Raw genomic sequence first — 23234 nt, 5'->3', positions numbered from 1 at the left:
TTCTCAATTCTCATCTTTAACTTCTCTACAGCATTTGGCGTTATGAAACACCTCTTTCCTCCTGTGTATTTTCTTCTCTCTGGATTTTTCTGACTTTGTTCTCTCCCTGTTCTCTTGCTACCTACCTGTCCCAGCACACCTCCCTTTCCTTAATGGTCATTGCTAGCTCTAAGTATACTCCAGCATTCAGTCCTGGTCACTCTTCTCTCTATACCCTTTCAACTTCTCGATCTCATCAGTACCCATGGATTCAATTATCATAGCTATATAGATGTTCTCAGATTTCTTTATCCACATCTGATTTCTCTTCTGAGCACTTTGAGAATTCCTCTAATTGTCTAATGAGCATTCCAAACTAGAAACTCAAAAGGCATCTCTAATTCAGTATGTCCAAAGCAAAACACTGTTTTTCCTCAAAAACTCATGTCTTCTAAACTTCACTGGTACTGTCAAAAGTATAACCATCTTTCCAGTAATCCTTGAATCTTCATTTTTTACTCATCTCCATATATCTAATCAGTTGCCAAACCTTATCATTTCTATCATAATAATATCTCTCAGATATAGTATCTTTTCTCTATTTACTGATTATATTCACTACTCTAGTATCCTCATCACCTCTTGCTCACACTTCTGAAATAGCCCATTTGGCCTCCTTATCTCAAACTGCTCCCCAATAAAAATTGTCCTCTACATTGTTGCCCAAGTGTAGTGCTGACCATGTCAACACCTGTGCCCCCCCCCAAGAAACAGGATAAACTCCAGTAATAGTCTATATTTTATCTTAGAAATAACAAAGATCATTTGAAGCCCAACACAACCTGGCTCCTTCCTACCTTTCCAGGCATCTTAAAAATTTCTCTCTAGCCATTATAGCTTACTTGTTCCTCTTCCCAATAGGGCTCCATCTCTCCACAACTATATCCTGAGTCTATGCCTTTTCACTGGCTCTTCTCCATGCTTGGAAGGCACTTCATCATCTACTCTGCCTCTCAAATACTTGCTTTTTTATGATTCAGCTCAGTTGTCAGTTTTTATACTTGAAACTTTTTCTCAAGCCCCTCTCCCCAGATCTGGTGGTCCTTTCCCCTCAAACTACCTATTTATTTTGTTTCTATTTATATATGTACACACACACCCTTAAAATGTTAGTCAGTGGATTAGCATTTATTGAGTTTATGTGTTAAGAACTGTGCTGAACAGGAGGAGGGTTGTCCTTCTTGCCAAAGAACAAGGTTCAAACTGTCAAAGTAAAGCTTGCCACAAAAGGCTGTCCAAATTCCTATGCCAGGTTCCTAAGGGTGCTTCATAGTCGCTGCCCCCTTTTCTCCTTAGAGAAATATCCCAAAAAGTGCAGATTTTTGTGCCTGATGAAATCCCACCACTCACATAATCAAATGCTGACTTGCTCTCTGGAGAACCGAAGGGGGGGGGGGTGCTGAAAGTTTGATAATCTGACCTTGATTTTTATCTATACCACCTGCTCAACTGCGTGGCATGCTTTCCTTTCTTGCTGAAATTACAACGAAACGTTGGGTTGGGCTGAATACTTCACATCAGCGCATTTTTAACCGTCTCCCCCTCAACAAACTCCCTCCATACACACATTTCTCTGAGTCCTCGCTACCTACAGCCTAGCTCTCGTCTGTGGCCTTCCCCTCCATCCTCGTGCCCACTCTCTGGGGGCTTCGTTTCCCAAGGGATGGAGACTGGAGGTGTTCACCCTTTGGTTGCTGGCTCAACGTGACTGACTTTCTCCAGCAGGGAGAAAAGGCCTGCTCCAGGTGACCCCTGCCTAAGCCCACAGAGCTCCCTAGGCTGTTGGGCACCCCGTGGAGAGTAGGCGGCTCTTGTGGCGCAAGGCGCCTCCAACCTGGCCTCACCCTGGGCAAGTCCCCAGGGTAGGAGGGAAGAGAAAGAGCTTCGGGAACCAGGCTGCCGCCACTGCCGCCGCCCAGTCCCAAAGGGAATCCCAGCTCTCCCACGCAGCGCCCCCTCCCTCCAGGCCCTCCCCTCTTTCTGTCCCCTCTTTGCCCCCTGCCCAATGCCCATGCGCGCTGGAGACGCTTTATAGTCAACCCCGGCGCCCCGGCTTTCTGCACTTGTGCATACGGGGTCTGACAGCAAGCAGGTGGAGAGTCGTCTGTGTGTGTGTCTGTATGTGTCTGTCTCTCTCCGTTTGTCTCTCCCCTCCCTTTCTCTCTGCCTTGCCTTTTCTCTAGCCTGCCTCCTTGCCTCCACGTCGCATCCTCCCTCATTTAACCAGGGTGACTCCCCGCAGCCTTCTCTTCTAGACCCGTTATATCCTAAAAGGTTCTGAATTTTGCACCTTCTGCAGAAGGAATATAAGCCCGTAGCCAGGCAGAGAGCAGCCGTCCCCTTTCTTCTCCCTCGGGCAGAGAAATGACCCCATTGCATCCTAAGAGATCTGGGACATCGGAAAGAATCTCGATCGCACTGGGCAGCTGGGCGAGGGAGATCCCAATTCCCTAGTGGGTAGAATGTATAGAACCCAGAAGAAAGTAGGGTGGGAAAAGAGAGCCTGAGATGTATCTGGGTGGGGGGCATTCTAGTAGGGACATCTCCTGCCCTCGAAGCTGATCATAGGGAGTGATGACAACGCACAGAAGTCTCTTCTCTTCTCTCCTCTTTCTAGGTCTGAGCATTCCTCAAGCCATCATGTCTCCGGCATGGATCTCTGTTCTCTGCCTCGGTGGGTAATTCGTGGGCTCTTATGCACGCTCAGTTCTATCTTCCAGCGCCCCTCACCCTCTAACTCTCTTCCCCCATTCCTCTAATATCCGCTCCTGGGTTTGCTTCCAGTCTCAACTTGGACTCCGGAGAGGGTAATGGGATGGGGAGGAGGAAGGAAAGGAATCTCCTGAGTCGCAGCTGCTATCCCGACCCCTTCACCTCTTCTTTGTACAGGTGGCTACTTCCTCCTGCCTGGACCTGTGAGCTGTGAGGGCGCCGGTGAGTTCCGCTTCTAGACAGAGAAAATGAGGGGATACGGGTTGGAATGAAGAGTTCTTGGAACTCGGACGCCTCAGTGGGAGCGATGTGCAGGATACTAACTCATTCCCTGGACCTGACCTTGAGCCAGTCTTTCAGGACGATTATCCCAGTGTAGAGTTGGGGGAAAAAAAGGAAGAAACGGGTGTATTGAAACTGGTTACCGAGTTGTCCTTTTTATACTGATTTCTCCCTCTGTCCTTATTCTGAAGCCGTAATATCTGTTGGTTTATTGTTTATTCAACCAACACACCAGTTACTCCTGCTGTCCCTAGGAGGGGTCATTCTCCCCTCTCTGCCACTTTTTCAGCCCTCATGGGGGTCTTTCTCCCAGCCTTGCAGCTCTAAGGATAGTTCTCCCACCTCTGGCCCTAAGATGGAAAAGGTAAGTGTAAAAAAAATGGGGATGAAAAGCTTCATTAAGTTAATTCCCCCCAAAAAAAGTTTCCACTTGAGACCAGTGGGAAGAAGAAAGGCTAAGGATATGTAAGAATCAGCCTCCAAAGGGAAGTGATGATCTTGATAAGTGGGATCTGAAAGGACTGGCTTCAATGGACATTGAAAAGTTGAAACAAGATCTAAATTGGCTATAGTGATGGTGAAGGGAATGGAAACCATCTTTAAGAGGATCAGTTGTAGAACTGAAGAGGTTTATCCTGAAGGAAGACATTTAGGAGAGGCAAAGAAGGTGAGAGGGGATAATAATCACCTTTAAATACTTGAAAGGTTGTTATAAACATTGATTATATTCTTGTTTGACCTCAAGGGGAGGAGGTAGGAGCAATGGATAGAAATTTTAGGGAGTTTGGTTTTGTTTGGTTCCTCAAAATGAAAAATTTGTTTTAAAAAATGTAGTAAACTGCCAAGCAGAGTAAGTACTGAGTTTCTCATTACAGAAGCTGAATGATTCCCTGGTCAGAGATATTGTAGACAAGATTCATGATAGGGAATAGCCCCCCTAGAAAGTTCCTTCCAACTCTAGATTTTCTAAGTCACAGAATGAAGAAAATGTTATCTCCTTTTCTGGGAGGTATTACAGACTCCATTGACAACCTAACAACACTCACCTCAGCCCCAGACCTGGGTTCCAGGAGAGATTGTCCCTTGGGACTGTGCAGCACATGAGTTTTGGTATGGGCCAGGTGGGTCAACAAGCTCTAATCAAGCTTCATTTATTTGTCTGCATATCTGTTAAGTGACCCCTTTACATTCAACTATTTGGGGTTAATTTCTTACTCTAGAAATTAGAAAGTAGAAGTTTTCCAACCTTGTGTATTTAAAGTTTATTTGTTTGGAAAGTTGTTTCTGGAGTTTGGGATGGGACTCAGTTTTTAAATGTAGTATTATTTGGTTTCTTTCAAAGAAGTATTGTGTAGGGGGAAATGGGCAACCAGTGGATGAGGTAGCAGTGAAGTTAGAAACAAAAATAGGACCAAGATTTTGGTCAAACTTTGATCTGCTTATCCAAACTTGTAAAAGATGATAATTTCTTGTATGATTTCAGTGAAGTCAGTGAGATTTGAGGCTACTGGGCTCTTTTTCTGTAAGGGCATTTCTTTTCTCCAGCTAATCAAATAGTATTGGATATGAATCTCTACTAAGACAATGATCTCTTGTGCCCTGGTTAAACTCCTTATGGTAAGACTCCTTGTTCTAGATAAATGGGTCTTGGTAGATTTCCTAAAAGATGCTCAAGAATGTGGACTACTAATCTGAGTATTACTGACCCAAAGAAGCATACATATTAGGCACTTGAATGGAACTCTCTCATGTTAACTTTTCACAAAATCTGTTGTAAAATTTCTCAGCTGCATGCTCATAAGATAGCACCTATTGCCATTTATGCTAAATCTGATATTTACGTAGATTGTCCCATTTGAATTTTAGCTTGTTAAGAAGGCATTTTTTTCTTTCTTTGTGATATTTTTCTGGATGGAGATTTTTATTTTCATATATTATGTCACATGGAGGATATGATTATTTTATTTCATATTTTTGGTCTAGAGCTATGATTTCATCAGTGTAAAAATAACTAACACTTATATAGCACATATATGGTATGCAAGGTGGTTTACAAATATTATCTCATCCTATCCTCACAATAACCCTAGAAGGTCTGGACTATTAATATCCCCATTTCACAGATGGGAAGGCTGAAGCTAGCTACTTGCCCAGGGTCACACTAGCTTATGTCTGATGTCACATCTGAACTCAGGACTTCTTGATTCCAGGTCTAACACTCTCTATTGTGGCACCTAGGTGCCTTGAGAAGCCTAGCATTCCTTAAATGGAAACCCCTTTGCCAAAGCAGATCAGCAACCCATCTGTAATTCAAAATCTTAGAAAGCTGCCTGGGCATGGAGAGCTTAAGGGATTTGTCTATGACTACAATGAAATATATGTTAAAGGTAGGATTTGAATCTGGAGCTTCCAAATTCCAAGGCTAGACCTCCATCCCTATTATACCTATCTTTATTTGCTGTCTGACTTACATAAGCATGCAAGGTTGTTTCTGTTTGTTTATTAAGCATACATATATTATGTTCTGGGATTAGTTAAACCATAAAAATAGCATTCTTTTAAAAAGAAAAAATTCATACCTTCTGCCTTAGTGTATTAATTCTAAGCTAAAAAACAAAACAAAACCAGCAAGAGCTAGGCAATTGAGATTAAGTGATTTACCCAGGGTCACGCAGCTAGGAATTATGTAAGGCCAGATTTAAATCTGATCCTCCCTACTCCAGACACCCTCCTACTCCCCACTCCAGAGTGGACACTCTGTCCACTGTGCTACATAGCTGCCCCAAAATAGTATTCTAATTACCTGATATTTTATTCAGACTTGTCCACACACATATAGACATTTAATCACAGAATCATCCAAAAATAACTTTGCATATGTAATATCTTTAAAAATAACACTTGCAAAGTAGGATTCATAAATTTTTCATTTTTCTAAGAGTAAACAGTATCCATTATCATGACTATTACAGCTTTATCTTAGACTAGAATTTTTAAGTTGCTCCAAAAACATTCATCCAAAATGATCTTTAAGCCAGCCCTGAAAAAGATACCCAAATTAAAATGTTATGATAAAGAGATCCATAAAGAAGGCTGGATCCAGTTTGGGGAAGGGAAGGTACTTGCCTGATCTTGCTAAAAACATAAAATTCAGCAGAGAAGTCAAAAATATTCATTTTCTTGAAAAACATTTTTATTGATACATTTTACTTCACTTACATTTCTCAAAATATACCTCCTCTCCTCCACTAAATTCCTTTAAAAACAATAATCTTATTGATATCTTTTGTTCTTAATATCACCTACATTTCTAAAAGAATCCCTCCTCTTCCCTCCTCCCAGAGTTTAATACCTTATAATAAAATAAGTGACTTTTTAAAAAGATAAGAAAAATTAACTAACATATTTTAAAAGTCTGGCGTAGCCTATATTCCACACACCTAATCCACCATCTCTGACAAAACAAAAACAACAAAAAAAGAGTGGTGCCCTTTCTTATCTTTTCTTAGGGACCAGACTTGGCCAAAGTCAAGTTACTTCTGGACTAAAAAAAAGAGAGTAGAGAAATAGCTACCACAAAAAAATCATGGGGCTGGTTATATCCCCTTCTTTTTCTTCAGCTCCTATTGCTATCACATGCTTTACGAGAGGACTTGATATCAGAAAGGAGAAAGCTGATGTCCTTTGCCCAGGGGGGTGTCTTCTCCGAGATTTCTATGTCTTTGGGAACATAGTCTATGCTTCTCTTTCGAGCATCTGTGGAGCTGCTATTCACAGGTAAGCCTGGTGATCATGTCAGAGCAGGAGTGACTGTTGCATCCATCTCTCGATTATGCAATATTATTTTGCCAATTTTGGTTGTAGGAGACAACTAGCTTTTAAAGCTTTCCTGAAAAAAATCTCAAAACTCTGGATGGAATAAAATAGTCAGGGGAGGCTTTAGCTCTTAGAAGAAAAAAATAAAAAGAAATATCTCTCTGAAAGTTTGTCCTATCAAAAAAGGCAAAATGGAATTGATTTCCTTTTGGGGTCCCTACTGTTATGAGGCTTTTTCCATTCTAGAATATGTTGCAGCTCCCTACATTTTTGGTAAGCTGAAGAATGGACCAAGACCCTTTTAATTTGCTTTGAACAAAGTCCTATATTTCAAGAGCATATCTTGGGAAGTTTGGAAAGTTGTATTAAAATATTTATTAACATAGCAATTCTGGGAAATAAGGAGAAAGTAATGGCCCTCAAGTTTATGACTACTCAAGAAGTTAAAAGGACATATTTCCCCTAAAATGTTCTATTACAACTCTAAACAGCTGTCTTGGTAACATCTCTAAAAAGGTCAAGGGCTAGATAAACAATGTTAAGTGACTTGCCCAGAGTCACACAGCTAAGAAGTGTTTGAGGCCAAATTTGAATCCAGGTCCTCCTTACCTGGCACTCTATCCACTGTGCCAACTAACTGCCCCCTTTAAACAGCTGTTCCTGAAAAAAAGAAACACACACAAGATTGACAGTGTTTAGATGGCATCTTTGCCTGAATTACTGTAACATGAATCTTCTTGCTTGGTAATAAATAGTCACTGACAGCTTTACATTTGTTATCTCATTTGAGCATCACAACAATCTTGTGGGATAGATCTTGCCAACCTTATTATCCAGTTTTACGGATGAGGAAATTGAGGGTCACAAAAGTTGAGTGACTTCTCCATGGTCACTCCACTAGAAAGTGTCAGAGGCAGTGTTTGTCAGAGGTTTTTCTGACTCCCAAGTCTAACATTATTCTCTTTGCCATGAGGGCAACACTGTAGATAATAAGACCTCTTGATTATACTGTATGTCCACAAAAAGGAGGTAGTGAAAGAATTATTCTCTCCATTTTGCTGATGAGAAAACATTGGTCTGCAGAGACTGAATAATTTGCTCGTGGATATGTGACTAGTAAGTATCTGTCTCAGTACTAAAACTCAGGGCTTCTGACTCCTATATCAAATTCTTTTTCCCTTCTACCATCTTGCCTTTTTAATTAGACATAGCAGAATATTATAGTCCATCTAAATTGCTCCAGACCCTACAGCAACTATAAGGTTTTTTAGAAGCATCATCAGGTGCTAGATCTATAGTCTGAGAACCTGGGTTCAAATTTTGACTGTGCCCCTTCTTACCTGTGTGGACAAGTCACTTCATTCCTCTGAGGCTCAGTTTCCCCATATATAAAATGAGAAGGTTGGAATAGGTCTTTAGGTTTCCTTCCAGCCCTAAATCTATGATCCTATGATCTCAGATGTGACTTTTAATTGCTGCTCAACCCATTATTATTATGTTTCAGGGGGGTAATCACCAGCTCAGGAGGGGCTGTACGGGTCTATGGTCTACCTGGTCGGGAAAACTATTCTTCAGTAGCTTCCAATGGCATCCAGTCTCAAACCCTGACCCGATGGTCCTCATCTTTCACAGTGGCCAGTAGGTGCAACCAGCTTCCTTTTCTTTGAAAAAAAAAAAAGTGTCACTAGGTAGCAGTGTTGTCTACCTTCCTTAAGTCATCATCTTTGGTTATGTTGCTTATCCCAAAGACTGAAGCCATCAATTGATGTCAGTTATTGCCATACCTATGATCTTTGAGATCTGGTGCTCACTCTGGCAGAATGGATGTAAAAGGAGAAAAGTGTTTCTACTTTAATCTCTCTACTTTTTCCATCTGAAGACAGAAGACTGGTCCAGTGTCAGTAGAAATAGAGACTGTTTAGATAAGTAACACTAGACTTGAAAAGTAGTGGGATTTGTTTTCTTGTTGTTCAATGAGGGTCAGGTTTGGCTCTTTGCCGCTAAAAGGTCACAGTATGTTTCCACAGGCAGTCAGCAAGTGGGATTTACCAGCCCTGTTTCCTACTTGGTCTTAGTCCTGAATTAGATTCCTCAGTCTCTGATAGTGATGAGATAGGAGGAAAAAGAAAAAATCAATCATCTTTTTATTTTGTTAACAGAAGGCAAAAGTGGAGCTCTGGAAGCCACAGGACGGGCAGTGTCCACAGCACGTCCACCAACAGGTATAAAAGTGTAGAATCTATCTTCTCAGTTGCTTGACCAAAATTTAGAAAGTAGAAATAAATATATTAATTGAGGTGTCAGCCTTTTAATTGTTTTGTGATACTGTTAAAGAGGAACTAGATAAATATATCGAATTTTCCTCTCGCATCAAATGACAGACATAAGAAAACATGTACCATCTTCTCTTCCATATTTCCCTTGTCCTTTTGTCTGTCCAGCACTCTACAAACAACATTTTCTTAGTTACATCACAGCTTCTATGGAAGAAACAAAAGTGGGTTGTGAGTTCCTGGTATAGTAAAATAAGTACTGCATTTGAGGTCTTATGACACAAATTCAAAGCTTGCCTCTGTCATTTACTACCTGAGTATCCAAAGGCAAGTAAGTCACTTTCTTGAGCCTCAGTTTTTCTGTAAAATGAAAGGGTTGGACTCGATGGTTTCTAAGATCCCTTCCAGCTCTAAATCTATGATATTCAACTCCTTTCACTCACCAAATCTTCCCTGACTTTTTCTCCTAGTTGAAGAAAAAGAAGCCAAACGGTGCCCTCCTTTAGATATATTAATTAATCAATATTGATACATTTATTAACATGCAGGTTTCTACCTTCCCAATTGTTAGTGCTCAAGAAATTGCTTTGTATTTACAATTTGTGTATATATTGTATTCCACAGAAGAATTCAAACTCTTTCAGACTAGGGATTGTTTTATTCCTCGTGCCAAGGACCTAGTATATATTAGGAGTTTAACAAATGCTTGTTAATTGGTTCCTAAGGTTTTCATGTATTTAAAGTCATCGAAAGGAAACGCAGAAATATGAGGAGAAACAACAATGATAAATAATAAAAACTCAAAATTATGCCTTAAAATTACAATATGCTTTATGAAAATTATCCCATTTGATTCTCACAACATCTCTGTGAAACAGGTAATACAAACATTATCTTCTCTGTTTTACAAATGGAAAAAAAATGAATCTCCAAGAAATGAAAGTGAGATCCTTTATTTTATCTTTCTCCCTCGACAAGGACTCCAACATCTTTAGTTTCAAGAATTCCTCATTGGTCTGGAAGTCTCTAGATGGGAGATACAGCAAGCTGATATCTTAGGGTTCTAGTTTCTTGGTTGGAGATATTGCTTTCTGATTTCCAGTTTCTTTGGTGGAGATATCCCTGCCTCTTCCTCTAAAGATCAATCTGTTCAAGAATGATGATCCTTAACTATCGACTCTCTTTCTCGCTTCAGTTTTCCACTTTGGAATTTTCTTCCCTCCTTTTGGTAATAGAGTTGAGTGCTTTCTGTGTTGTAGGTAAACGACAGAAGAAGACACCTGACAAAAAGGCTGGAAACAAAGGTAAGATGAGTCAAGATTTTTAATCTCATGCAGACTCATCCAGGACTGCGGAGTTAACTTACTTGTTTTGCTTTTTGGCAGATTGTAAGGCAGATATTGCTTTTCTGATTGATGGAAGTTTTAATATTGGGCAGCGCAGATTTAACCTACAGAAGAATTTTGTTGGAAAAGTGGCTCTTATGCTGGGGATTGGAACAGAAGGACCACATGTGGGACTTGTTCAAGCCAGGTACCTATATTTCAAAATGTCAGGAGCCTTGATAGAGCAAGTGACCTCTCAGAATTAGAATTCATAGATGGAGGGTGTATCATGAATAATCTATATCCCCCAAATCTACAAGGTTTAACAGTAAAGGAGCCAAATAAATCCAACAAACATTTATGAAGCCCCTCCTATATATGACACTGTGCTAGACACTATATATGACAAAAACAAAACAACCCCGATTTCTTCGCCTTGGCTGTTCTTTTGTCTTAGAATTTATACTAAGATTAAGGTAAGATTAAAAAAAAAAAGACTGGAAAAATGAAGGAGCAAGATTGCAAAGGGCACTAACAAAAGCCCTAAATAGTGGGATTACATGATAGCTAAATTGGGTTTTGAAGAAACTGAGGAATTCTACAAATTAAACAGGAAGGTGAGTATTTTCATATGGGAGAAAGAAGAGAATCTAAAATTCTAAGGAGATTCTTAGGCTGAAACATTTGTAGTTTGCTTTCAGATCAGATTAGTATGGTAGGACTTATCATTGGATCTTAGAGGTAGAGCTGCTGAAATGGACATTAGGAGGCTACCTAGTCTAAAGCTCTCATTTTACAGATGAGGAAACTGAGGCTAGAGGGAATAAAATGGCTTGCCCAAGTTATTTCCCTTTCCCACACACCATACACTCCATTACTATAGCCTTGAAGAACCCACCTTACTTTTGTGCTACAGAGAACAGGAATCTATGCTTTTCCAGATCAACAGATAAGTACAAAATTTTTACATTTCTAGAACTGTCAAATTTGGAAGGACCACATGCTAGTGCATCAATTTAAACTGGATAGATGTAGGCTCTTCCAAATACCAAGTTTAGTTCTTGCCTTCAAAGCAGACACTTCTGAGAGCCAGACCAACTCCAATATTCACAAACTTTATTGGTTTGACCCATCTTTAAAATACTCAGCAAATTTGAGAGATGAGAGATTAGACCACTAGGTTTCACTCTTCCCTATGCATCTCTTCATTTGGTCATTGGGGAATTGGCTAGAACCCTCCCTTATAAGATTTACCTGTCTTCAATTTAGTGTTCATCCTCTTCAGCTCTTATTTTACATTAAAACTTTCCAATTCATAAGCCAGAAGCACAGATCTTCTACCTCATCCTCCCCAGAGTCCCTGGCATGAATTTAATCATGAATTTCAAGTAGGGAAAAAAAATCACCCCCCCCCAAAAAAACACCTCTGTTGCTATGGCAACCACTCAACCTGCTGCTGGGGTGAGACCTATCTAAAAGTGAGAAGTCTGATGTAGGTCACAGATGCCCATCTTCTGGGAGTGGGGATGCAGGAGTGTGTAAGCTTCTCTAAGGATGCTTACAATTTTGAATTTAAAAGGAGCTAAGCTGCAGTTTGCAGCATTAACTCTTAAGTGTTTTTTTTCCCCATATTTTCCAATTTTTTTCCAAATTTTCTAGAAATTGGACTGGGAAACTAAATGCTTTGGGCACTTCTCTTCCAATTATAAATGCCTTAAATATACATAGAAAACAAACAATACTTCACAAAAATCCAATTTCTCATGCAAGCCTCTTGTTCTTTATTAGTTAAAATGTTATGTGGATAATCAATAAAATTGATATTAAATGAAAAAAGAAAAGGAAAGCTTGATGAATACAGTTAACTCACTATTATCTGCAAATGGAAAAGAGTGGCAAAGAAAAATCAAAATGGTAGAAAATGAAAAAAAGTATAGATTTGACTTTGGAAGATATTTTTGAATTTAGATTTTAATCTGGGCACCTCAGAACTAGGAATTCATAGCACGTGAAGTAATGCTGTAGACTCCTATTACAAAAGCATGTCTGATTTTTCTAATCTGCTTCCCTGTTCAACTCTCTCTGGTCCCTACAATCCATGCTGGGAATGGACATCACCTTTCAGTCTGATTCAGTGACAAGCCTAGAATAGATCTGGGTTCTCTCAGCCTGTTTTCTGTTCTGTATTTCCTCTGGAGCAGGGAAGTAATTATTATAGCCTAAAAAATCCTTTCCTCCAGCGAATGTTGGATTAGAACAAATAAATGTATACCCTTCATCAAATGTCTATTGGACGCCTACAACATACAAGGTACGATAACTGCTAAAAAAGTTCAGTAACCCATAAAAACTTCTTACAAAGGCTACTGTCCCAACAGAGACAGAGAAATACAACAGAGGCTGTCGGCCACTGTTTGGAAGCTGAGGGACTTTTAAGTCTTGCGATTAGGAAGTGCCTGTTCCTCCAAATGTCTAAAAATTAATGGAAAAATATGACAGCAATGAATTTACAGAGGCAGCCCAAAGGAGAGCTAGGATCTGAGATCAGGAAGACCTTGGTCTTGTCTCTGGCGCTTACTAGCTAGTATGGCTGAGGATGACTGTCAAACCTCAGGCAGCTCTGTAAGATTTATTTACTAAGTGGTTCCTCTATGTGGAGGAAGCAATGGCTCTCAAAATTAGAGATCTTTAAATTCCTGGTATTTTAGCCTAGGTTTGACACCACCAAATAACTAAAAACACACACATGATTGACAGAATACTTCTAAAAGTAAATTGAAATGCTTCTAACCCTCAGTTAGCAAAGCAAAATCCCAAATCAATACCCGAATAACTTTGGACTTAAGAATGGAAGTTGTCTATATTTTTTAAAAAATAAGAATAAATCCTTCAATTTACTGAAACTTTGTTTTCCCGATTCCTCTTAAAACCTTTGGGCTGTCCCTATTCTGACCGGACTTCTGGGCTCAGAAATCTTAATTGCTAAGTTACTAACATCCTGTTATTAATAATAAGCACCAGGGGGTGCTATATCTTGCACCCACTATTCTATGTAGTTAGAAAAATCTAAATGTTGCCCAATGTAAGCAGTCAAATTTAAGTCTCATTAGAGTAGTAGGTGGCTGCTGTAGAGGATAGAGTTTTGTACCCCAAGATGAATCTGAATTCTCCTTCAAGATAACTTGCTAGCTATGTGACCCTGGGCAAGTCACTTATCCTGTTTCGGGTTCAGTTTCCTCATTTGTAAAATAGGAGTAACGAGAAACTCTAACTCAGTGCTGTTGAAATGATAAAATGAAATAGTGTATATTTTGTTCCCTATAAAATTTAAAGCATTATATAAATACAAATGTATAAATACTAGTTATGAAGGAGAGGGATTTTATTCATTCTGTTGGGAATCATTTTTGTCTTGTTTTCCTCTTAGTGAACATCCCAAAATAGAATTTTTTCTGAAGAACTTTACCTCAGCCAAAGACGTTTTGTTTGCCATAAAAGAAGTGGGTTTCAGAGGGGGCAATTCCAATACAGGTAAGCAGAATTGGAACTGTAAAAACCTAGAGATAGTTGACTAACGATGGGAAGTCATCTCACAATTTGTGACAAAATGTTTCAAGGTATTTTTTATTTTTTAAAAATCATACAACTTTGTCAATTATTTTTCTCTAGAAGGCTTAGAGTAGCTTGGCTCTGTGTCACATATATAAAGGAAGTGTCCCTCATGTACAGAAGAAAGTAAAGGAACCAGGGTCAATAATTAGTACAGTATTGATTTTATAAATTATTGATAGAATTGTCATTTTATTATAGAGGTATTGTACAGCCAAGAGTTCTGAATGTCCTGTTATTTATCTTCAGAACTGAAAGAGCAGCATGTAGTTATAGCTATACAGATCAATGCATCAATAAATATTTATTAAGTATTTACTATATGCCAGGCTGTGTGCAAAGTGATTGGGGATTAAAAAAAAAAAAAAGCAAAAGACAGTCCCTGTCTTCAAGGAATTTACCATCTAATGGGGGGGCAGAGGGGTTATACAAATATAGACATAGCAAGATACATACAGCATAAATGGTAAATAATTTAGAGGAAAGGCACTAGAATGAAGAGGGTTTGGGACTTGCCCCAAAAGATGTGAAATAAGGCTTATGAGAAGTGCTAGGGGAATTATGCATACTCTAAGCAGTGACAGAATGCATGTGCTCTGTCCAGGCAAGGACTCTTTGTCCTCTAGAATGTCTACAACATATACAGTAGACATTTACTCCATTTTTTTCTACATTCAATTGAGTGGGGGAAGTCTCTGGGAAATAATGAGGCTTCTTCCATCAGGAAGATCTCATAGGAAGAGGAGGGAGGTCTCCACAACTTTAAAACCTGATTGCCAGGTGGTGGGCACTTACAGGTAATCAGAAAATCCGCTCTTTGGTGGTGAAGGCTGCTTCCGTATGTTCTTCCTTTTCAATCCTAGGAAAAGCCTTAAAGCACACGGCCCAAAAATTTTTCTCAGTAGACAGTGGAGTGAGAAAAGGCATCCCAAAGGTGGTGGTGGTCTTCATTGATGGCTGGCCGTCTGACGACATAGAGGAAGCTGGTATCGTGGCCAGAGAATTTGGTGTTAATGTCTTTATTGTTTCTGTGGCCAAACCCATACCTGAAGAGCTGGGGATGGTTCAAGATGTGGGCTTTGTTGACAAGGTAAGGGTGGTTGGAGGAAGGGAAGAGTGTCTTGTCAGTTTAGGTTAAGAATTTTGATTTGATGCTGTAATTTCACATATTGCCTTGGGGGGAAATGGTGGTCTTATCTGGTTGAGAGTTGAACATTTACAATAAAAGCACAAGTTTTGGGTGTCTTTCCATAACTGGATTTGTTTGTTTGTTGCCGAGAAAAAGAAAGCAGTTTTGGAGTTTCCCTCGTGTGTTTTGTTCTGCTCCTCAGGCTGTCTGTCGGAATAATGGTTTCTTCTCTTACCACATTCCAAGCTGGTTTGGCACCACCAAGTATGTGAAGCCACTGGTCCAAAAGCTCTGTACCCATGAGCAGATGATGTGTAGCAAGACCTGCTACAACTCGGTGAACATCGCTTTCCTGATCGATGGCTCCAGCAGTGTAGGAGAAAGTAACTTCCGCCTCATGCTTGAATTTGTCTCCAATATAGCCAAGATCTTTGAGATCTCTGACATTGGTGCCAAGATTGCTGCTGTTCAGTTCACCTATGATCAACGCCCGGAGTTCAGTTTCACGGACTATACCACCAAGGAGAATGTCCTGGCTGTCATTCGGAACATCCGCTACATGAGTGGCGGGACAGCCACTGGGGATGCCATTTCTTTCACTGTGAGAAATGTATTTGGCCCCATAAGGGATGGGCCCAACAAAAACTTCCTTGTAATAGTAACAGATGGGCAGTCCTATGATGATGTCCGAGCCCCTGCAGCTGCTGCTCATAAAGCAGGTAATGTTTGTGCCCTTACATGGGTTGAGATTTGGGAGAAAACTTAGGAAATGTTCAGTTGGAAGTAATGCTAGTTGGATTCCATCTTAATTCCAAGGGTTATTTTATTGTATAACAATAATTTTGGAATGGAAATTATATTCTTATTTAAGGGAAAATCCTATTTCTCATCAGAATATAAGATTTTTCTTAGCAAAGCAGCTTGACACAGCTTAATCAGGAAGGCCTAGGTTCAAATCCTGCCTCTAGTTCATATGAGTTGTATAACTGGGCCAGTCACATCTTTGAAACCATTTTCTCATAAGTTTAAAAGGGGGGGGGGGTGGCGCATGAGATGTTGCACTGGACACCTTTTAAGGTTTGTTGCGGTGCCAAATCTATGATTGTTTCCTAGATCAAACTGGGTCAAACTCATGGTCCAACCACTCCAGTATCCCGTCTCTGAAAGTAGTCCCAAAGAGTAGAACAGTATAGCTGTCACCTTTAGCATTAACTTTGCTATCTATGGATTAATGTACATCTGATTTGAAAAAATTTTTCAACCTATACCGACTCCTCTACCTCTACAATAAAATAGAATATTCACTTGCATAGGATTTTGTCATTCTATTCTTGGATTTAATGAATGTACTGTTAATTAGTTCTACCTCAGTCTTTACCTTTCAAGACAAGAGGCCCAATTTTTAGTCTCTCCTAAAATCTCCCATTGTAGATTAGGTTTAGATCAACATCTCACACCCTACACCAAGATAAATTCAGAATGGGTGAATGACTTAAATATAAAGAAGGAAACTAAGCAAATTAGGTGGACACAGAATAGGGTACTTGTCAGATCTATGGGAGAGGAAAGAATTTAAGACCAAGCAAGAGATAGAGAATATTACAAAATGTAAAATGAATAATTTGGATTACATGAAATTAAAAAGGTTTTGTATAAACAAAACCATGCATACAAAATTAGAAGGGAAGTAACAAAATGGGGGAAAATTTTTTATAAGAAAAACCTGACAAAGGTCTGATTTCTCAAATTTATAAGGAGTTAAATCAATTGTAAAATCTCCCATTGTGTATCATTTTAATTGTCTTTCTTTACCTATCCCTTTTCTAGACTATTATATGTTTCTTAAACATAAAGATATGGTGTTTTAAAGTAAGCATTATTTAATATTTGTAAAGTATTTTTAGCTCTCCAAAGACACGACTGAAATGAACGGTGAACTTTTGGTATCATGGACTTTTAAAAAATCCTATTTCTCCTCATAAGAGCATGCTTTGCACTTGTTCATTGTAACCTATCTGCTATGTTTCTGAATACTCCAGTATCTTACTGCACTTTATCTCTACCAAGTCCATGATGGAATAGTTTTGTTTCTGTTCCCTCTGCATGTTGGGAAAGAGGTATGACTCAAAAAAGCTTAACGTTGGGTTGGTTCTAGGTCTAAGAACTTGGCAGCCACTTTAGCCATGAGAACTATTAGTGGAGCGAAGCCATGTTTGAGTGCAGTGGATAGGTCTGCACGGAATGAACATCAAAGAATGAGAATGAGGGTGAATTTGCAATGTCATTAGAAATTGTTGCATGGAGCACTTGTTGGATTACCTGGGCTTTACTCTTTACTCTTACTACAATTACTTCCTAATTGTTAAGCTTGGAGAACCATGGCTATTCTCTGAAGTTGAAGCCACAGGTTGAAATAAGGACGGACCCATTCTAATACTTTCCATACAGAAGTCATTTTGGGAAATCTGAATAATAGACATTATGTAGAGCACTAACATACCAAGAATCTGAAAGGTAATTGAGAATTAGAAAAATATGACTGGATAGGAAATACCACCTCATATCCCAAAGGCAGAGATTTGTTTCCATTCCAAAATTACATTTCCTAAGAGGACTTACTGAAGGATAAGGAAGCTTTCTGATAGACCAGGAGACTAGTAATTATTGTTTTGACAAGCACAGCAGCTAAGAGTTTAGTGGGGTGTCATTTTATTCCTTTTTTCCTTCTTACAAGTTTCCCCTTTTACTTTTAAGTAGAGGTGAAGGGTAGGAGGATAAGAGAATGATACTGTATGCATCATAAAAGAAGCATGACTGAGAGGCTGAGAAATGACATTGACAGTTGAGCTAAAGTCTACAGACCTACAAGTTGTCTTCAATCCTATTGATTTTGGGGTAGCAATCACTATAAACATTAACATGGTTACAAGGGTATTCCAAGCTTTATATGAAATCAAGTAATGGAGCCCCTTACTCACCTAACCTTAGTACCCTTAATTCAGATGACTGCTCATGGCATAGGAAACTTAAGGTGTCACAGAATTTGGTCCCTTTTAATCTATGCAACTGTGTATGAATGCCAATGTGAAACCACATTTTATACCTATACAGTAAACTGTGTATAACAGCTAGTTTTTCATTTAAACTCATTTAAAAATATTTCCCTTGTAGGTATCACTGTCTACTCTATTGGTGTGGCTTGGGCACCCTTGGATGACCTGAAAGATATGGCTTCTGAACCAAAGGAGACTCACGCCTTCTTCACAAGGGAGTTCTCAGGATTAGAGCAGATAGCTACTGATATAATTAGAGGCATTTGTAGAGATTTCTTGGAATCACAACAGTAAAGATGACATCTCACAGCAGAAGGAAATGCTATGAAGGTCCCGTGCTTATGCTCTCATGTTTTAATACATAAAGTACTCTGATCTAATATAAAAACCTAAAGATGTCAATATCCCTCAAACATTTCCAACAAATTATGATGCAGCAAAAACTTGGGTATCTAAACTATACATTTTGCATTCATAGTTTTATTATAGGCATATAATCCAAGATGGGTTTTGGAAGTACCACATTTCTTATTTGCAAAAATACTCTATCATCCAGGTTAGGGAAAATTGGTTATCATTTAAGTGTCAATTGGCATTTTTAAAGCACAATTGAAACTATTATGAATAAAATGTAACTGAAAATTGGTCTGAAAGCAGATATCTTCTCAAAAAAAAATCTGTTAAAATAAATGAAAAGGAAGCATTAGAATCTAATTAGCATAGAAGTGGCTCCTAGTTTCTCAAAGCTTGTCAAAAATGACTGATGTCATAATATATAAAATAGTATTTTGATCCAATTATGTTCTGCTCATTTGTAGTTTTTTTTTTTCTTTAACATTATACACTCAAAGATCCCTTTGTATTTTATTCATTTCTGTACTTGTTCATTGGCTATAAAACTAATAACTTATGAATGGCATGGAAGGGAATCATTTATCAAGCTTTATGTAGTGTATTTTTGTAATAACTTATGACTGGCAACTTATTACACTGAATATGGAGGGGGGGAATGCCTTGTATTTTTCTATTTATATCCTTAATTTTTTACATGTATAGATGAAATGGGGCTACTACTATGAGAATCTCTAATGTACCCAAAAAAGTACAAAGTTAAGATCTAAACTCATACTGTAAACATTTTGCTTGAAGATAATTCATAGAAAAAATACATACATACTGCAATTAACTTAGAATGAAACCACAGGGATGAATTAGATGTCTGAGCAATGAAAACCCCCCAAAACTTTTGGTGTCTGTACTATTCCGCTCCACTCTTATTTGATTGTTCAGTGATTGGAGAAAGGATAGTGGCAAGACGAGGGGGAAAAAAGGTCACTAATTGAGATAATGTCCAATTGGGGAAGTCCAATATATATTATTGAAAAATGTCTATTTTTAAAACACATACTATTGGGGGGAGCTGGGTGGTTCAGTGAATTGAGAGCCAGGCCTAAAGATAGGAGGTCCTGGGTTCAAATCTGGTCTCAGACACTGCCTAGCTGTGTGAGCCTGGGTAAGTCACTTAACCCTCACAGCCTAGCCCTTCTGGCTCTTCTGCCTTGGAACCAATACACAGTATTGATTCTAAGATGGAAAGTAAGGGTTTAAAAAAAACAACACATGTAACTAGCAATAGGTTAACAGATACAGGTGATCCCAAAAGCTCCATTTCATTGAGAAGAGTACTTTGCAATTAGCATATCAATTATTTTTGCATAAATGAACATTTACAAAGCTGCTTCTCTTATTAAGGTTAAACAAGGACTAACCAATGGAGACAAGCCAAATATTCCACCAGTTTATTAAATTTAGTAGGCTTGAATTTCCCCCAGTTAAATATAATTCTAAGGCACAGGCTTCCCCCCACCCTTCAGCTACCTTTCACCTTGAGGTAAACTGTATTATCAAAACCACTCTAAAACTGGAGAGCTTAAAGAAAGGTCTTTACTATAATAGTTTTGAACCAGTTATGGCCAAAATAAAGCAAAAATCCCACCAACCAGTGAGTCTTGTAGCAATAATTAAAAGTAGTCTTGATAACAGGGAAAAGAAAGCCTGACATCTCTAACACCTTTTTAAAAACAACTTGGTCAGAGTGGACAATGTGATTAATCTAGAAGATGTGATTATTCCTCTTACTGGAAGTGAGAATTTTTAAAAATTGTATTAAATGTGCTTTTTTTCCTTGGAACACAAAACGTACCTTCCTCTTCTCCTTAGTCCTTGACTGTGATTTCATTAAGGTAGACCTGCAGATCAATTCACCTGAAAATCATCCAAGCAAGTTGTCTTGAGGTCCTACAAAAAATGACTTTCCCATGTTCTCACAGTAACTAGTATGTTTTGGAGATAGGATTTGAGCCTAAGTATTCCTGACTCCAAAGACAGTTCTATATGAAGGGTTCTTAACCTGAGATTCAGATTTCACCGGGTTTGCTATATTGGATAGGGGGAAAATGCCTCTCTACTTTCACCTTTTTCTGAAATTTAAGATTTCTTTCAATTATGAATGTTGACAACAAAGTACAGTAGTAGTAGCAGGGTCTGGTGACCATCACTATTAGAAACTAGATATTTTCCCTCTCACATTGCAGTTGTTGCAAGTATCTTGATATAACACTTATGTTCATCACACATTACTGTAATATATTTTCCTGCTTATATTGTGGGACCAGTCTTTCCAACTATAGTTTCAACATAATGGGTTTTCTTTGTAATTCTATTATGTTTTTTAAAAAGTTGTTCTGAGGTGTATGAAGGTGTCACACCAGACTGCCCTGTGCACAACACAAAAAAGGTTAAAGGCAGACTACTGCTCTAGATATACAATACTCCCATGCTACCTCTCTCCCAAATGAAAAAACCTTAAAAATCTCAGGGGAAGAAGTGACAGGGATTGGTTACTCAGTTGATTACTTGTGGTGTGGAGTTGTTTGTTTTTGAACCTTTATACTGGCTTAAAACTCTAAGGAGGCAAACACTAGTTGTCACAAACTATAATTAGAATTTCTAGCATATGGCCTGCTCTTTAGTAGATTCACAGGCAAAGAAGCTCTAAGTCAAATTTTACTATCTATAAACAAGCATATGTAATTATCCTTTTACCATTTAAATTAAAAAAATGTGACAGAAAAGAGAACAGCTGGGTGGCCCAGTGGATTGAGAGCCAGGCCTAGAGATGGGAGGTCCTAGGTTCAAATCTGGCCTCAGATAATTCCTAGCTGTGTGAACCTGGGCAAGTCACTTAACCCCCATTGCTTAGTCCTTACCACTCTTCTGCCTTTGAACCAACCAATACATAGTATTGAATGTTATAGAAAAAAATTATTACTCTGAATCACCAGACTACTTTTCCTCTTAGAGTCTATTTGGAGAATGAACTGGGTGGGGGGGAGAAGAACATGACTAAATAAAGAGGAAATTTCATTATCTCTATTACTTTAGAAAATTAAATGCACCACCCTGTCCCTACATATCCGTAAACAATATTTACAATGAAAATAAGCTACTTGCTAACTTTCTACACAAGCTCCCAAGTAAAATGAATACATTTCATTTCTGCTACCTTTGTCTCCCTCTAAAATTTAAGACCATAGGAAGAAAAACCTACTACAACCCAGGTAATGATTATAGGAATATAAACCAATACACTAAGTTTTACACATTTAAGTTTTTTAATTTATGAAAATAATGTTATAGTTTATTACTCAGATATGGACTTTGATCTCAACGGTAGAGGGCGCAGTGCTCTGCAAAGTTTATGATGTTTTTAATGCACATTTCCATACATGATTTTTAAAAAAAGCTAAATATGATTACATTATTTTGAGTGAAATGTTGTGACCCACATATTATTTCACCTATATTACATTTACGTTGGATAGTTCTTTCCATCGTCAAACTAGATGAATCATAAGACATTACATTCGACACCACTTTTAAAAACAGCTTTTTTGCCACATCAAAATCTTTAGGGAACACAAGCAGCAAGTAGTTTTCACTGCCCACTATCCTAACCTGAGGCCAAAAAGGCTCTGGGGAGCAGCTGTATCAGCCAATTATGGCAAGGAGTACTAGAAAGGAATTGTTTTTACTCCATGTAGAGAAAAATGCTTGCACCCTTGCTTACAGGAGCACTGTGAAAAAAGCTGAGATAGCATTCATTGTGAAGCAAGGAAAGAAGTCTCTGGTAAAAAAAGTAACGGAAGGTGGCAGCGGCAATAAAGTCCATGTGAAGACATGGCAATTAAGTCCATGTGAGACAGCTGGAACCTCACTGATATGTCATAGCTGTGCTCTTGTTTAGATGAATGCCCCAAGTGGTAATTCTGGAAATAATGACATCGATAAACACCATTATGGGTAGAAGTAGCATTTTATATAGCATTATTTGAATTAACTTTATAAGGTTTTTTTTTTTGAAAGTTAGCTGGGGAACTAAATATTATTTATAACATTGTCTCTATGGGAAAATAAATCTGGTGATCTAGATGGCTGATGCACAAAATCATAGATTGGGGATGATCTAAAATTCATTTTGAGCCTTGATGGTTTTTTTAGAGATTAGGACAAGCAGAATTGGAGTTGGGGATGAGGGAAAAGAGAACCATTACTGTTTTGAATCAACTTTTGTAAGGTGGGAAAAAGGAAAAGGGAGAAAAGGAATTTTGCTTAAGTTTTTAAATTTGGTTTTCAAAACCATCTAAATGAAAATAATGGTGGTTCAATAGGGGGTTCAGTATAATTAAAGTTGGTACAAACTGCCAAAATTCAATTTCATGATTTCCAAGAGAAAATCTAACTTAGATGAAACCATCTTGAAAGTTATTCTTAAAACTGGTGTCAATTGCACTGTTAAAGAATATTTTCAAAACACTGATAAACAAGCATAAATTGAAAAACAAGGGCTGTTTAAGCAGCAGAAAAGAAAAGAATTTAAAAAATTTTCTAGTTCAATAACTAAGAATAAAGTATTACACTTTATTGCTCTTCAACA

The 23234-nt window shown here is 38.5% G+C and overlaps 1 protein-coding gene across 6 annotated transcripts; it reads left to right on the top strand.

The window, feature by feature from the left end:
• The first annotated feature begins 1560 nt into the window (after positions 1 to 1560).
• Positions 1561 to 20438, top strand: COCH (cochlin). 6 transcript variants are annotated; one of them, XM_016428644.2, is made up of 12 exons: positions 1561 to 2131; positions 2657 to 2713; positions 2929 to 2973; positions 6654 to 6810; positions 8354 to 8487; positions 9009 to 9071; positions 10382 to 10426; positions 10508 to 10655; positions 13875 to 13978; positions 14920 to 15146; positions 15388 to 15904; positions 18357 to 20438. In XM_016428644.2, the coding sequence occupies exons 2-12, from the start codon at positions 2680 to 2682 to the stop codon at positions 18530 to 18532; spliced, it is 1650 nt and encodes a 549-aa protein (XP_016284130.1). In that variant the 5' UTR covers positions 1561 to 2131; positions 2657 to 2679; the 3' UTR covers positions 18533 to 20438. The 6 variants fall into 6 exon arrangements, with proteins under 6 accessions (XP_016284130.1, XP_007472594.1, XP_056666411.1 ...); XM_007472532.3 differs by having other exon boundaries at positions 1904 to 2157; XM_056810431.1 differs by having other exon boundaries at positions 2126 to 2313.
• The last annotated feature ends 2796 nt before the right edge of the window (positions 20439 to 23234 follow it).

This window comes from Monodelphis domestica, chromosome 1, assembly GCF_027887165.1.
Source record: "Monodelphis domestica isolate mMonDom1 chromosome 1, mMonDom1.pri, whole genome shotgun sequence".
In the NCBI taxonomy this organism is placed as follows: domain Eukaryota; kingdom Metazoa; phylum Chordata; class Mammalia; order Didelphimorphia; family Didelphidae; genus Monodelphis; species Monodelphis domestica.
The sequence above is the reverse complement of the archived record's forward strand: the minus strand, read 5'-3'. Positions and strand labels throughout refer to the sequence as shown.